Source organism: Meles meles, chromosome 3 (genome assembly GCF_922984935.1).
Source record: "Meles meles chromosome 3, mMelMel3.1 paternal haplotype, whole genome shotgun sequence".
NCBI lineage: Eukaryota > Metazoa > Chordata > Mammalia > Carnivora > Mustelidae > Meles > Meles meles.
In genome coordinates, this window is record NC_060068.1 from 112,697,580 (window position 1) to 112,715,326 (window position 17,747).

At 42.3% G+C, this 17,747-nt stretch overlaps 1 protein-coding gene across 13 annotated transcripts in view; it reads right to left on the reverse strand.

Moving 5' to 3' along the window:
- LOC123938779 overlaps positions 1 to 17,747 on the reverse strand; it is a 137,577-nt gene that overhangs the window by 115,440 nt on the left and 4,390 nt on the right. For 11 of the 13 annotated variants that reach the window (XM_046000471.1, XM_046000467.1, XM_046000472.1 and 8 more), the window contains exon 2: positions 7,739 to 7,833. In XM_046000471.1, the coding sequence (XP_045856427.1) occupies positions 7,739 to 7,833 (95 nt within the window). Of the gene's footprint in view, positions 1 to 7,728; positions 7,834 to 17,747 lie in introns of all 13 variants that reach the window. The other 2 variants (XM_046000465.1, XM_046000477.1) reach the window with 1 other exon arrangement.

Sequence of the window (17,747 nt, forward strand, 5' to 3'; positions counted from 1 at the left end):
GTGTGCAGGACTGCTGGGCTGGGTGCAGAAACCCAGCCCTGCAGTGCTTGGGCTCTGCATGGAACAAGGAGATCCTGGAGACACTGTGGCCTTGCTCCTGCCCCTCCCGTTCCTGCAGAAATGACTCTACCAGCTCAGCCGAGGGCCAGGCCGAGAGCCTCTCACCTGCCCTGGCCCTTCCTTGAAGCCCTTGGATTTACTGGAAATCATAAACTGTTAGAGACAGCCTTTATCACACCCTCAACAGTGCACTCTTAATATTTAACGCCAGAGGCTGAAACAAGCAGGGAACTGGCCTCCTGGTTACTCCCAGTGACTGATATTTGCACCTGGTAATTGAGGTCAGATTTGCTTCTCTGAAGTCACATGATTTGCCTCAAGGCAGGAAGGTGTCTGAGCCACTTGTTGCAAAGGGACCCAGAGGTGATTATAGAAGCTGCAAAGGCTGTGCTTCTCAGGGAGCCCAGACCTGGGAGTATGGAGCTGAACTGGCAGCTGGTAAATGCCCCATTTAGGGCCTAAACTCCAATGTTTCACTGAGAGCAAACTCCCGTCATCTTCTTCCCTTTAAGACACCTGCTGAATAGAGCCACTTTGAATCTTCTCTGGAAGTGGGTGGGGCATTAATTAATTAATTAATTAGCTAACTAAAACAACTAAGTAGGCATGTTGAAGAGGCCACCTGGAAGATTCTGGTCACCTAAGGGTCTCCAAATCACAGTAACAGGCCCCACCCTATCCAGACACCTAATCTTGCTCCAGGCTTTTCTTGACCTCAGGTGTTTATATCCTGGTTGTCATGGGAGCTGCCCCAATGAACAGCAACACCACCAACCAGGCCCCTTGATTGGCCTCAGCCTTGGCTCCTTCTGAGCGCAGTGGAGCTCCCTGGTGGCCACTGGCGGGCCTGCCCACAGGGCTGGAAGCAGCTCTAGATCAACTCCTGTGTGAGGCCTCTTTCCTATGGTCTCCTGAGGCGCCCAGTGGGTGCTCAATAAATGCTCATTGTATAAAGGCACCTCTGGGGATATGTTCGTTCTCAGACCTCAAGGTCCTTAAATAACCACTCAGTGGCTGCTGTGGTTGCGGCAGATTCCCCCCCACCCATCACCCCAGTCAACCCAGGGATGGCAGGCTGGGTCAGCTCCAGCCATCAGCTCCTCAGCCATCCAGGTGGCCCCCTGTTTTTCTTAGAGCCAAGAAGACACAGTCCTGTGAGGAAGGAGGCAGCTCGGCTGGAGGGAAGGCTGGGAGGTTGTCTGGCTATTGGCCCTGCATGCTACGTCCTGCAGTCACAGCGGCAGATGGCCCCACTGTCCATATGCCAGTGGAACGTCACCCTTGCTGTCTGCCTGTCCACCCCAGGCACTGAGCACACTGTCCAAGTGAGTCCCTCACAACTCTTGAGGACGGATGGATGGCCTGAAAGGGACACTGCCAGGAGAATGAGGGAGAAGCCACTGTCCCTACAAGACCCTGGAATGGCTACTAAAGAAGGATCTGCAGCGTCCCCAGAAAAGTTTCTAAGGTAGGGCAGATGTTCCCCTCTGGGACACATAGCTCAGTAGAGAGAGCAGGCTGGGGTACAGGCCAGAGTATCTGATCTCCCCTGTTTAGGGGGCTGCATGTGGGTTCTAGAATCGGCCAGCGAAGCTAGGGTCTGCTGCATGAAAACAGTGCAGCCTTGCCCATCATTTAATCTCTGTGTCTTCATTTGGTTGTTACATGAGTTAAGAAGATCATATCACTAAAACTTCATTAGAGTAAACCTCAATACATTTAACTATATAATTACTTTTCTCCTTTCAAAAACACCAAACCGAAAGGAAACGGTGAAAGATGACAGGGCCCTACACAGTAGCAGACAGTGAATGACCCACTACAGCAGAAACGACTGCCAGCAACCACAGAGCAGAGAGAGGTTGGAGTACCTTGGCTCACTGGCGGCACAGGGGCTCCATGAGGCTGGGCCACACGTGATAGGCCTTTCCACCCACACACTCGTGCGGCCCAGTGATGTTTTTAATAATAATGACAAGAATGAGAGCCCCCACAGGTCAAGCACATGCATGTTCACATAGGTTACTTTATTTCATACTGCATTCGTGTGAGGTAGGTGTTCTCATTCCCATTTTACAGATGTAGAAACTAAGAGCTGAAGAGGCTGAGTAACTTTCCAAGCATGTGTCACCTACCCACCCCCACACACCAAGAAGCAGAGCTGGGATTCAAATCCACGCCTGATGGACTGTGGACTTCTGCACTGTGCTAGACCGCCTGAAGTGAAATTCAAAGTACTATCCATTTCCTGGGAAAACCCATCTGGGCAGTCTTTAACTTTCCTTCACCAGAAGCAAGGGCCACCACTGTGTACCTAAGACCAGTGGGAACAGTCCTCTGGCGACAGGGTGACTGGGGCAGCTGCAAAGGGCGTCTGCCACCCCTGCCCAACACGGCAGAAGTCAGGTTTCTTTTTCCAAAGGGTTTTAAGGAGACTCCACCCATACCCGGTTCCTAGGCCTAACTAAGCCTAAGGAGTCCTCCCACAGCAGTAAGGGTCCAGCTCTGCTCAGTGATAGAGAATTCTAGAGTACCCACCTGCTACCTGCATGCCTTTCCCAGTGCCAACCCCAGGCCAGGCTGGGTCTCTGTGAAGCCCTAGGGTGATCTGTAGGATCTGGCCACACCAGACAAGGCGGAATCAGGGGAGCACTGGAAGCCCACTGCCTTCAAGCCCTCTATACTTCTCAGAAAACAAAGAGGGAGTCTCCTTGTCCTCTAGTCCCAAAGGTACCCCTCCCCGAGGGGCTCCTAATACCCAGGATCGAGAGTCCTGTGTGCTGAGGAGTCCTGTGTGCTGAGGATCAAGAGTCCTATGAGCTCCTACAATGCTCTACAAAAGCCAGAACCAGCTACCAGAGGATCAGGCTCAGACAGAACTGTCCATGTGTACTGACATTTTATCCTGAGACCAAAATGAATCCCAGGGAGAAAGAGCACTGACCAGGGATCCCATGAGCCCTGGCTCCTATTTCTGGCTTTGCCCCTAACTCTCCTTATGACCTTAAGCAAGTTACTTAACCTCCCTGACCTAAGGTTTTCCTTCCTGTTAAATGGGAATAATTACATCATTATAACCACCAATCACTGAGGTTTTACTCTGAGCCAGGTCCTGTGCTAGAAACATTATCATATTTATCCTCAGAGTGCCCTCCAAAGTAGGTACAGCTTTCATATCCATTTTCAGACAAGGAAACTGTGCAGGAACAGGAAAGTTAGAGAACATGTCCACAGTCCATGGTCGGTAAAAGTGGACCTGGGTCTCAGTACCATGTCCACTGTGACCTACAGAATTACTTTATAAAGTTCAAGGACAGATGTAAAAGTGTTTTGAAAGCAAATAAAAAGGGGGGTGGGAGAGGGGTGTGTAATATAAATATAAACCACAAACCCCAGGACATGACTTAAGGGATTCTTCCGAACCCCTTTAAGAACTTTCTATGGAATCTGTCTATAGAATCAGAGATCACCAAGGAGGGAGAGACCCTCAACAAGTCATTGTTTTCCTTCCTCCCTCCCTTTGGACCAGAACTCTATGCCTAGCCAAAGTCTACAGGTGAGACCAGAAGGGTGAAGCAAGGGGAATCCAGGGCCTGGTTGTTTTGTCCATTGTCAGGAGCTCACCTGTACATTTCAGGGGCTTAGCTGTTTGCCGAACACTCTGTGAAGGTGCGAACCAAGGAATGGCTGGGAAACCTCGGAACAAAACAAGTGCATTGGAGCAGCAGGGCCATAACAAGAGGCAACGTGTGCTGGGGCTGCAGCTGGGCTTTTTGCCTGCCCAGACCGCCTCAGCCCTGTGGCTCCCACTGGGGAGAAAAGACTTGCCTGGGGCCCTGCAGCTCCCAAACTCCCTGCAGGTCTCTGCAGCTCTGGGAACGTGCCTGGACTGTTGCTGCACTGACCATGGAGGTCTGGCTGGGTGCCTGCCCCCCGCTTTCCCAGGGCTTCTGACAGGCTGGGAAGTGACTTATTCAAAGTCCCCCTCTGCCCCTAACCGGTTCCGCCCAGGGAGGGAGGGTGACAAACAGATGCAGTCACGCAGGGACTCATGGGGCCACGCAGGGCAGAGCTGGCTGCCGCACTGGCCATCCCAAGACTCAGGCCAGGGCACACCTATATGTACTCTGGGGTCAGTGATATCCAACCTCCCCTGGCCACGGGGTCTTGGAGAATTATTTGAAAAGAAAATACTTGAAAAGTACTTCTTTACTCAGGTGTAAAATGGAAAAAAAAAAAAAAGTCTTTGCTTTCAACAGTAAGCTTGTGTCCCTCTTCAAAAGTCTTTTAATTCCTATTCCTATTTTTTTTTTAAGATTTTATTTTTTAAGTTATCTCTACACCCAGTATGGGACTCAGACTCATAGCCCTGAGATGAAGAGTCACAGACTCTACCAACTGAGCCAGCCAGGAGCCCCTTTACTTCCTATTCTTTATGGTATTAAAGCCCAGCTGCTTGGCTTGACGATCAAATCCTACCACCACCCAAATCCTGTCAACTCAACCTACCCATTATGACCCCTCTGGACTCTTCCTGACCTTCCTGTTCCCTGTGACGCCTCTGTGCCTGCAACTACCACCCACCTTCTCTCTCCCGGCTACTAAAGTGCTGGGGCCACTTCACAAAGCCTTCTCTGACTTGGGCTTTCCTGGGTGCTCACAAGTGGGCCCTTGGTGGCCTCAGGATTGCACGTAAACAGATGGGAACACAGTTTTGACTCTCAAATTAGAAGGGTGCCTGTTTCTTTTCTTAAGATGTGTCTCCCATCAGGCATTAAATAATACATAAAAATTCCTGCCGACTCATCTTAAGTCAGAATTCAGTTAAAAACACCTCCACCCTCAATACTCTCTCATGTCCCAAGGAAAGGAAAATAAAGATAAAGAAATAAGTAAAATTGGAGGCAAACTCAAATCCCTCCTATTTCTGTAAGCTGGGCCGGTGTGAAAAGAGAAAAAACAGGTCTCTAACTCCAACCCAGATGTGAGAAGTAGAGGAACTCCCTAAAAAATGCATAGAATAAATCACAAGGAATAGCCTCTCTTAAAGATTTCAGGAAGGAAAACACAGTTAAACTGAAAATTTAAGTGGGGTTAACACACACACACACACACACACACACACCAATGACAACGACAACGATGATGACAACAAAAAGCCCGGAAATATTTTCAGTCCTGCATCTAGCAGAGTCCCCTGGGGGCTTCATTTGTTCTTCAACACATTCTTCCTAACACCTGCTTTTACTAAAAACCAACAGCCCAGCACCAGAGCTCTGTGAGTCAGAAGCAGAGTGAAACTAGACCCACAGGTACTCAGCTGTGAAGCACGTCACCCAGATAACAAGCAATAGCCACACTAAGTGTGACCCGTCAATGCCCCATAGCCATAAGGGTGGGCCACCGGGAAGCTGAACCATGCGGATAGGTGGCACACGTCACCCCACATTCTCCTCCCTCCTTGTTCCTCTCTCTGGACCCTACCTCCACCTTACCCAGCCAGCTGCCAAATGCACCCCAAAAAAGTCCTCGTGCCACCCTCCACCCAAACGATTTCCACGTTACTTCAAGTGAGACCTCGGGACCAAGACATATTTCTTCCCTGTTCTTTTTTTTTTTTTTAGGCAAAGAATAGCAAAACAGAACTTAGAAAACTCAAGTGATGTGGAGAAGAATTAGATCTAAATACCGTTTGGATTTAACCTTGTCTCATGTAGTTAATCTCTTTGAGTGCAAATCTATGTCTACAACAAAGCAACTATCCCTTTAAATCTCAAACAACATCAACATGGTTCTATTCCTCTCTCAAATGCTTAGAAACTAGACTTGCTCATTACAGCTTATGGACTCACAAGATACAATCACAGCCCACACAAAAACCTGCACAAAATATTCACAGCATTGTTCGCAATAGCCCAAACTGGAAACACCTCAAACGTCCATCAAATGATGAATGAATAAACAAAAGTGGTATAACCACACAACGGAATATTACTTGGCAATGAAAAGAAGTGAGTACTGACACGTGCTGTATCATGGACGAACTTTGTAAACATCGTGTGAGTGGAAAAAGCCAGACACAGAAGATCACAGGTGGTGAGGCGCTATCCCCATAAAGCCCAGTATAGGAAGTCTACAGGGATGGGATAGAGATGAGCCACTGTGGGGGTGGTGGGGGGGGGTGCTGGGGGAAACAGGCGGAGTGAAGGTGGGCAAACATGGAGGGGTGCAGTTTCTTTTGGGGTAAGGAAAGTGTTCTAAAACTGACTCTGGTGATGGACATGCAACTCTGTGAATATATTAAAGGCCATTCAATCACACATTTAAAATGGATGAATTGCACGGTATGAGAATTACAGTCCAATAAAGCTGTTACTTAAAAAAAAAAAGAGAGGACAAGGAAAAAATATCTCACAGTCATAGTTAGTGACTGTTGCTTGTGTAAGTGACTGTTGTGTAAATCAGTTTGAAACATCCACAGTGAATGTGTCCTTGAGGCTATTTGTCCTGAGTGGCCAGAAATGAAATGTCTCAAAGTTGTGCTCAGGAAGACACCCTCCCTGAGGAAAAGGACAGCTAGTCTTTTGCTAACCAGTTTTAACTGTAGCATTTTAAAATGTTCAGATATTGGAAGGGACTTAAGAATGACCTGGTTGATGAAATAGCTCATTGTGATGAGACTTAAGATTTAGGTTGCACCAGTCATGAGAGCTAAGCTGAGGCAGAGTCCTGCTTGGGGCGCTCAGGGGTGATAGTGTGTGGACCCTCAGATGGGTTGCCCAACCTCCTGGGCACAGAAGACTCTTCACACTTTGCCACTTTTCAAACTCCACAAGTTTACGGAGGATACAGGTCCTCCAGATGAACCACAAAGCTACCTTGCATCAGGTGATACACAGAATAAAACACGTAAGGGTTTGCATAAGGCAAAGAGCAACAAAGGCAAATTTTACTAGTGAGCCAACAATTCAGATGAAAAGAAATCATGAAGAAAAATAGGATTATGTGAAGTTAAGATGGTAAATTTAGAGAGGGAGGTTATTTAGGGATTATAATTTGTTTTCCATTAGTTTTACTTTGTTCCTTTTTCAGGTCTACAAGAATAAATATGGTTCATTTTCTACCCCTAGGCAGCCAACCTCATTTTCTGGTAAGAGGCATGAGTTCTAGAGACCTTAGGCTGCTACACTGCATTTGCTACATCTGAGCTCTGTACATAATTTAACCTCTGAGCCTTGGCTCCATTTGTAACAAAGGAGTAATACACCCAATTTGGCCAGGTTTTTGTGGGGACTGAATGAGGTGGAAACTGCACAGCACACCGCCCGACACACAGAGGCTTGGGGCAAAGCTGGTGTGGGGGAGGATGAAGGACAGGGTTCATCAAGTTCCCTACAGATAAAGACCAGGACACTAAAGGAAGATGTCATAGAGTCACTGTCAGGCAGGGCCCTACAGGGGTTGCAAGTAAGGACAAAACATCATCGAAGGAAACAGGTGCTGAAAATCAGGGAGGGTCTTTCCTAGACTTCTCATGACAAGGCCAAAAAGTGGTGCATTGCCCTTAGCTTTACAGACAGAAAGCACTCTTTTTCCCAAATATGCAACTTAGAATTATTGTCTGTTCAGGGCAAATAGGGTCAAAATAATCCTCCCACATAAACTCACAAATGCTCACATTGCAGATGGCAGCTGGGAGTCCATTTTCTTGTTTCTCTGCGGTCCAGCCTGGGGACAGCTTGCAGGGCCGAGAAGTCCAGGGCGTGCTGCCACCTGCAGGCAAAACAAGGAAAAGCACAAAGTTATGGAGCAGAACACTCACCTTAAGCGCCAGGCAACTGGAACAGCTGGGTCCATCCAGGTGCAAGAGCCAGGTGAGCCCGCTCAGCTCTGTGTTTGTGGTTCTACCACAGGGTTGCGACAGACACAGTCAGTAAACATTCTAGACTATCAAGGACTTGAGCATCTCTTAAAAGCAACAATAAGCAAACTCACACAGGGTTCACCGTGGGCCGGACACCGCTCTCAATGATTCACATTTATTAACTCATTTAATCTTCACCAAAAAATTGAATATTTTACTTATTTTTTAAAAGATTTTATTACTTATTTGATGCACAGAGAGATCACAACCAGGCAGAGCAGCAGGTAAAGAGAGAGGGGGAAGCAGACTCCCTGCTGAGCAGACAGCCCGATGTGGGGCTCCATTCAGGACCCTGAGATCATGACCTGAGCCAAAGGCAGAAGCTTAACCCACTGAGCCACCCAGGTGCCCCCCCAAATTGAACATTTTAAAGGTCTTAGCTGATTTGCCTATTATCTGAGTTAGCATGAATAATTAAAATGAAGAACTTGATAATAGCCAGTTTCAAAGAGGGTTCTGATATAAAAACTCTGTGAGAGGTTCAGAGCACCCTGGACATAAGGCATTCCCCATTTTTCAAGCCCCTGTTATGAACCAGACATGCACCCAAAAGACAAAGTCCCTGCTCTTGTGGGCTTCCATTCTGGTGAAGGGAGGGGACAAGAGAAGCGGTAATAAATGCTGTGCAGAAGCAGCAGCAGCGTGGAAGGGATGGGCAGTGATGACCATGTTGTTAATATTCATTCACTTATTCATTTATTCCCATGTACTCAGTAACCATCTACCATAAGCCAGATACCATGCTGGGATGCAACAGTGGGCAAAGACCAGACACAGTCCCAGCCTGTGTGGGGTACTTACTCACATAGGAGAAACATATATGAATCAAATAATCACTTAAATAAATGACAATCACTTAAATAAATAACAGCCCAGGTAAGTGTGACAGCAGAATGACACAGGTCACTACGAGAGCATCCTAGGGAGGCCTGACCTTGTCTGGATCCTCACAAAGGCCTGGAATGGAGTGTGGGGAAGAGAAACATCCTTCATAAAAAGCATACCACGCACAAAGGCTGGATCACTGAGAGCAAGCCAGAGGCCAAGGAGAGAGGGAGGAGGTAGAGGAGGTGAGAAGGGGTATGAGCAGCCTTTGCATGGTACACTCAGGCCGAAGAAGCCCTCATCCTCTGAGGACTGGAGCACCACATTAGACTTTTAGGCAGAGGAATAATGTGGTTGGATGTGTGTGTTTCTAAAAGGCTACACTGTGTGGTAGGCTGAGTAATGGCCCTGCCAAAGACACTGATGTCTGGATCCCTGGAAGCTGTATGTTCCCTAACATGGCAAAAGGCATGTTGCAGAATGGGATTATATTATGGATCTTGAGATGGGAAGATAATCCTGCATCCTCCAGGTGGGCTCAATGTAATCACAAGATGGAGACAGATGAGATTTGACTACAGAAGAAGAGCAGCAGAGCAGGGTGGCATCAGAAAGACTTGTTGGTGTTAAAGATGGAGGAAGGGGCCATGAGCCAAGGAATCCAGGAAGCCTCAAGCAGCTGGAAGAGGCAATGAAATGAGTTTCCTCCAGAGCCTCTAGTAGGAACACAGCCTTATTAAAACTTTGATTTTAGGACTTTGACCTGCAGAACTATAAAATAATATTTTTTTAAAAGATTTTATTTAAGATTTTAAAAGATTTTATTTATTTATTTATTTATTTATTTATTTATTTGACAGAGAGAGAGAGTGTGTGTGTGCATGAGCATAAGTATTGGGGGGAAGGGCACAGGGAGAGGGAAAAGCAGACTCCCCAGCTGAGCAGGGAGCCTGACAGAGGGCTCAATCCCAAGACCCTAAGGTCATGATCTGAGCTGAAGGCAGATGTTTAACCAACTGAGCCACACAGGCGCCCCTGTAAAATAATAAATGTGTATTGTTTCAAGCCACTAGTTTTGTGTAATTTGTTACAGCAGCAATAGGAAACTAACACACATTGGCTTCTGCGAAAAAAATAGGCAAGAGGTAAGGGGAGGTAGGTACCAGTCAGAGGTTACTAACGAGAAGTGACAGCCTGAATCACTGCAGTGGTGGCAGTGGGGGTAGAGAGGAGTTGAAGGACCCCAGGGCAGGGCAGTCGGAGGTGGGGGGTGTTGGCCAGTCAGAGGTCTTGCTACAACCTGGCAGATATTACTGGATTGCCACAACAGGCTTCTGTTAAGCTTACCTGGCTAGCTAGCCCTGGGCAGAGACCAGCACCCTTGTAAAAGGAGGAAGCTGTCTTTGAAAGAGATAGCACTTAGTTAGTCACTGAACAGGGACCTGCCAACCCCATTCCCACAAAGGAATCCAGGGGTTTCCAGGAACAAGCTCTAAGAAGTAACATCCTAGGAATTTCTAGAAGGCAAAAGGTAGCAATTGTTTCTGCCAAGGATTAGGCCTTGCAGTGGACATTTTTTTTCTTCCCAACAGAGATTTTGTAATCTTGGAAAGACGGCATCCAAATTTAAATATATGCACCTCCAACCCAGGTGATGTGGAACCATGATTATAACTGACATACAGAAATTTCATGGCAAAATGGTGCAGGAAATATACACACACACACACACACACACACACACACACAAAACAAATACATACAGAGTCTTATATATAATAAATATATAGTTTCTTTTTAACAATAATGGGATACTGTATATAATTTCCTTTTGCAACCAGTTTTGTATTACCTAACAGTATATAATTTTTCCATGTCATTAAAAATACTTTTTAATAGCTAGCAGTATCATACATAGGATGATATCAAATTCATTTAACCAATGCCTTATTGTTGGACACCCAAGTGGTTTCGAACTTTCTGACAGCAGAAGTCTCACTGAGAGGAACGGTTTTATATTTAAGAACCCCCCATTTAAAATCTGTATCTGAAGCTCTAGTCATTCTTAGGGTCATGTTCCTCACATTTCAGTTATCCAAACACCACAACTATTTCAGCATAATTAAATATCTACTGCTCTATACTTAGTTTTTCTCTTTAAATCAATTCATTTCTGCCTTAAATAAACGAGTCCTAAAAGCAAACTTTATTTACTATTATAAATGGAAAACCCGCATCTTATGTCATAAAGACGAAAACAATGGAAAACAGAACAACATTGTGGAAATGGAATTAAGATATGGCTATTCCTTTGCTTATTCTTTTATATTGAAAGAGAGACTGGAAAGGTGTAGAGAGGTGTTAAAGACATACTAGCACCAAACTGACAGCTTTCTCCTTCTCTTGATCAGAAGACTGAAAAGGAATTGATAGGAATGACTTTCCCACTATGTGAATCGGGGTTAGACAACACCACAGATCTATTCTACCTAGAATTACCCTGCATCACCTGAAATCACCTTGCATAGGAAACATGTCTTTTTTTTCTTTTTTAAGATTTTATTTATTTATTTGAGAGAGAGAGAGCATGAGTGGGAGGAGGGGGCAGCGTCGGGGGAGAGGGAGAAGCAGGCTCCCCACTGAGCAGGAAGCCCAACTTAATCCTAGGACCCTGGGATCATGACTAGAGCTCAATGCAGATGCTTAACCCACTAAGCCACCCACGCACCTGGAAACATGTCTTAAGATATAATTCTGAAAGTAGAATTATTGAGATAAAAGTGTATGGACACTTTAAAAAGTTGTTGATAGGGAGGCCTGGCTGGCTCAATCAGAAGAGCCTCAGACTCTTGATCTTGGGGTTATGACTTTGAGCCCCATGTTGGGTGTAGACATTACTTAAAAAATAAAATCTTTTAGGGCACCTGGGTGGCTCAGTTGATTAAGCAATGTGCCCTTGGTTTTGGCTCAGGTCATGATCTCAGGGTCCTGGGATTGAGCTGTGTGTCTGGATCAGTGGGAAATCTGCTCTTGGATTTCTCTCCCTCTCTCTCTTTGCCCCTCCTCCCACTCAGGGGGTACTCACACTCTCTCTCTAATAAGTAAATCTTTAAAAAAATTTTTTTAAAAATAAGATCTTTTAGGGGTGCCTGGGTGGCTCAGTGGGTTAAGCCTCAGCCTTCAGCTGAGGTCATGATCCCAGGGTCCTGGGATCGAGCACCGCACGGAACTCTCTGCTCAGCAGGGAGCCTGCTTCCCCCTCTGCCTGCTTCTCTGCCTACTTGTGATCTCTCTCTGACAAATACATACATTTAAAAAATCTTTAAAAAAATGAGATCTTTTAAAAAGATAAAGAAAGTAAAAAAAAAACTTTTGATAAACACCATCCAAGTTAGTTTTACCATAGTTTCCCTGTGACAGTGCCCATTTTACTTCACCCTCAAATAGTTAAGTATTATAAAGTAAACATTAAAATGTTAAGCTCTTTAGCATAAGATGTTCAGCAGCTGAATTTTCAAAGAGATTTTCATATTTCTCTAGACAGTCTCTGACCCTGGGGCAGGGCATTACATGAACCTTCAGTTAGTGGTAAGTTTACACAAACTGATATTGCTCTTGGTTTAACCAAGCTAAAGTAAACTCAGTAAAACACGAGGAAGTGACTAGCATTTGCAAATACTTCAGAATGTTTTTGTGCCAGCAAAGGTCAAATGAGGATCAGAATAGCATGGATTCCAAAGTAGACTTGTGAGAAATAAGGAAGCCAGAGAAGCATTACTCATGACACACCAATCACTATAAATATTCAGGAAGTCAATGAAAATTCTAAAAGAAGCATATGTGTGAGCCTTCCTATCCTGATGTGGTAGGCAACTACACAAATAGGTTACAGATTAATGCAATTGTTAAAAAAGATTTCTAAAGTAGAAAAAGAAAAGTTTATTCTGAAGCACGAAGAATTAATAACAGGAAGTTTCCAGATTGTAATTCCTGGGTCGACACTTACGTGAGTATGTGCCTATGAGGGAAAAGTGGGAGAGAAGAGAATTAAAAACAACTAAAAAGTTTCTTGGGGCACCTGGGTGGCTCGGTCAGTTAAGTGCCTGCCTTCAGCTCAGGTCATGATCCTGGGGTCCTGGGACTGAGTCTCACATCAGGCTCCCTGCTCAATGGGGAGTCTACTTCTCCCTTTCCCTCTGTCCCTCCTTCTACTTGTGCTCGCTTTCTTGTGCTCTCTCAAAGAAATAAATAAAATCTTAAAAAAAAAAAGGTCCTTATGTTTGGGAGGATGTTAGAGATTCTGATTAATTTTTGGTACTTATAGGAAAACATAAGTTTATCTGTGCTTAAGAAATTAAAGAGGGCTCCTTATAAGATACAGAATTCCACGTCACCAAATAAAAAGAAGGAAGCAAGGAATGGAGATAGACACTTTGATTAATACAGAAGAAATCATAAGGAAAAAAGAAAAGGAAGAACTCATGATAAATATTTGGCAAAACAAGGTGGCAGAAATAAGGCCACACTTATTAGTGATCAAAATAAATATAAATCAATTAAATTCCACTATTAAAAAACCACTTTCAACCTATTTGCCCATCAGTGGAAAAGAGATAAATAAATTATGATATGCCATTTTAATGGATGTGTGTGTGTGTGTGTACACCAGAAAAACAGACCCACGACTTACATAGTTTAGAAGAGTTGTAGACAAATGTATAAGCAGAGAAAAGTATCCAGAAAAACACCAATTTGGTAAGAGTGGTTGCTTATAGTGAGATTATGAAAGACAGGAGTGGGCTTTCCTATCTCACTTTACTAGTGTCTACATTGTTTGAAACTTTTACAACTAGCGGGTAACCAAAGAAACAAGAAGAAATGAAAAAATAAATATAAGGGCAGAATCACTGAAATAAAAGATATAGAGGACAATAAATAGAGGTGATTAACAAAACCCAAAGTATTTGAGTTTTTAAAATTTTAATTTATTTTAAAATTAAGTTTATTTTATTTCATTTTAAGTTTTTAAATTCCAGTACAGTTAACAAACACTGTTATATTAGTTTCAGGTATACAATATAGTGATTCAACAATTCTATACATCATTACTCAGTGCTCATCACAATCAAAGTATTTCTTTAAACACAGGGAGACTGAACAAGAATAATTGACAGAAGATGTAAAAGACTAAAGAAAAAAAGAGGAAATGACAAATATAGCCAACATTTAAAAACTTATAAAAGAATAATATAAAATCTTAATAATTTTATTCTATTATTCTATATAATTATAATATAGAATATTATATAATATACACTATTATATTATACTATTATATTATGTAATATATATTATATAATATTCTATATTATATAATATTCTATATTATTCTATATAACTATAAATAACTATATGACAATACATTTTGAAAACACAGAAGAAATCAATAAATTTCTAGAAAATTTGCCAAAATTGCCACAAAATGTCACAAAAATGATAGCAAGCATGAATAGCCATTTAGGAAACTGAAGTAATTTAAAACACTTCTTCCCCATAAATTCTCAAGTCCAGAAGGTTTTACAAGAGCATTCCACTAACTTTCAAGGAACAGACAATTTTTACTTAAATGCATTACTTTAGAAAATAAAAAAAAGAAGAAACATTGCCCAGCCTAAAGTTACTATAATTTTGAAATTTGGAATATGGACTGTCCAAAAAAAGAAAACTACAGGCCAGTTAAACTTATAAACATGAATGCCAAACACCTAAATAAAATAATACCTAATCAAATCCAGAAAAGTATTAAGAGTATGTCATGATAAAGTAAAAAATAATTCAAAGTCAGCAAACCTCTCAAGGTAATTCACTACATTAATGGATTATAGAAGAAGTTACTATTGATGACCACCTCTCTGCTCTCCTTTTCCTCCTGTGAATGCCATTAAATTTCCCACCCACCATGGGGTTGGGTGTCTACCTTCTGCTCAGGTCATGATCCCAAAGTCCAGGGATCAAGCCCCAAATTGGGCTCCCTGCTCAGTGGGGAGTCTGCTTCTCTCTCTCCCTCTGCTCCTTTCCCCCACTCACGCTCTCTCTCTCAATCACTCTCTCTCTCAAATAAATAAAAAAATTATTTTTAAAAAGGAAAAAAAGAAAAAGCCTACAAAACTTTCGGCTACCTTACAATAGGTGGGATAATGTGACTAGTCCTTGCCAATGGAATTAGAGGAGCAGTGATCTGTGTCATCTCTGGCCATCATAGAGGACCCGATGAAGGACCTAAGTCCAAGGAGCTGGGGAAGCAACTGGCAAGAAAGAGCCTGGATTCCTGAACAACTAAGTAAAGGAGAGTCCACTATCTCACCAACAACCCTGGATTGTGTCATGAGTGATAAATAAATAGCATTCCTGGTGTAAGCCACTGAAATGTTGGGACTGTTACAACAGCTAAGATTGTACACCCTAATAATACATGGAAAATTGGGCTGGGGGAAATAGATAATCATCTTACCAGGTACAGAGAGGGCATTTGACAAAGTTCAATACTAAGTCATGTTAAAAACAAAAACAAAAATTAAAAAATCACAAAACCTAGGTCTTAAAGAAGTAGAATTAAGAGACCAAGCCCCTGTCTTCCTCACCACTGTCTTTTCTTCAAAGCTTGATTATAAATGGTTTAGCCACCACATGTGATAAACTTTGTTATACAATTTTTTCATTAGGAAGTATTATATGGATTTTATCTATGTTTCTTGGTATCTCAGATCTTAAGGAAAAGGATTTCCTTTCCTTAACAAAGACTATCATCTACAAACCTACAGGTAACATCGTACTTAAAAGAAAACTGTATTCTCTTTAAGGAATGGAACAAGACAAGGATGCAGCTAGTCCCACCACCATGTAACAGAATTATAGAAAAATTAGCCACTATAAGAAATAATAAAAAGTAAAACAAAGTATAAAATTGGAAGGAAAGAGACAAACCTCAGTGTTTGCAACTGGTATAATTATTTCGTAGATAACTCTCAAGAAAATCCACAGAAAAACCATTAGAATTAATATGAGTTCAGCAAGGTAGTTAGAAATGAAATCAATCTAAAAACAACTGATTGGGGGTGCCTGGGTGGCTCAGTGGGTTAAAGCCTCTGCCTTCGGCTCAGGTCATGACCCCAGGGTCCCGGATTGGGCTCTCTGCTCAGCGGGGAGCCTGCTTCCTTCTCTCTCTGCCTGCCTCTCTGCCTACTTGTGATCTCTCTCTGTCAAAAAAATTAAAAATAAATAAAAAGTATAAATAAATAAATAAATAAATAAAACAACTGATTGCATTTCTCCACACTAACAGTAATCAATCAGAGAGAAAGAGAGGGGATATGTAACAGTGTAACCAGCAACAATGTGACAAAATGAGAAACCACTTCTATTAGTAATATTATTGAAGCTAGGAATTATCTTAATAAAAAATGCAAGAGACCTGTGCAGAAAATTTGAAAAACTCTATTAAAGTACATCTGAGAGAAAATATGAATAAATGGAGAGAAGAAACCATATTCATGGTGAGATGACTTGACAATAAAAGGTATAATTTCTTCCCAGATCAACCAATGATTTCAATTAATTTCCAATCAAAACTTCAGAAAGACTACTGTGAACTTTACAAATTTTAAAATGTTTATGAAAGAACAAGCCCGTGAAAAGATAAGAAAAAGTAAAAAAAAAAAATATTAAGACATATTACAAAGCCATAATAAAAACAAAATCTAATTGGGTTAAAGATGTAAAAGTAGAAGAAGAAACTATAAAATTAGTAGGAGAAAATATAGAAAAAAATTTACAATCTTCAGGTAGGTAAGAATTTCTTAAATGAGATATAAATAGCATAAGCTAAAAGGAGAAAAATGATGGCTACGACTACACAAAATTCAAAGATTTATGTTTAAAAAAAAAGTAGACCATAGACTTAGTGTAAACTATAAAGCTCTTAGATGAAAACATAAGAATGACTCTTCATAACCTTGAGTTAGGTAAGGATTTGTTATATATGACACCAAAAACACAGAAGGTAAGACAGAAGATTGACCAGCTGGACATCAACAAAACTGAAAATTTTTTTGCCTCAAGGAACACCAACAAGAAAGTGAAAAGACAAGTCACAGAAAAGGGGAAACTATTTGCAACTCATATATCTGATAAAAGGACTGTATCAAGAATATATAAAGAACCATTATAATTTAATAATGAAAGAAAAATAATTTTAAAAACAGTTCTGAATAGACATTTCTTTAGAGAAGATGCACGAATGGCTAATAAGTGCATGAAAATACATTCAACATCATTAACCATCAGGGAAGTGCAAATTGAAACCACCATGTACTACAGCTTCAAACCCACTAGGATAGGACAGCTCTAACCCAAATGAGGGACAAGTGGTAATGAGGACATGAAGAAAATGGAACCATCGCGCACTGACAGTAAGACCAGAAAATGGCACAGCTGCTTTGGAAAATAGTTTGGGTGTTCCTCAAAAGTTTAAACATCAGGATACCACATGATCCAGTCATTCCACTTCTAGGTATATATCCCAGAGAAATGAAAATATATGTTCACACAAAAACTGTACATGAATGTTCACAGAAGCATTATTCACAGGAGCCCAAAAGTAGAAATAACCTAAATGTGCATCGACTGATGAACGCATAAACAAAATGCAGTATACTCACGTGATTGAATATTATCGGGCATTAACAAGGAACAAACTATTGATATATGCTATAATGTGGATAAACCTACAAAACACTATGCTAAATGAAAGAAGCCAGGCACAACAAACACATACTGAATCATTCCATTTGTATGAGATGTCCAGATGCAGGCAAATGCAAAGAGACAGGAAGTAGCTTAGTGCTTGCCTGGGGCTGGGGAGGGGCATATTGAAGGAAAA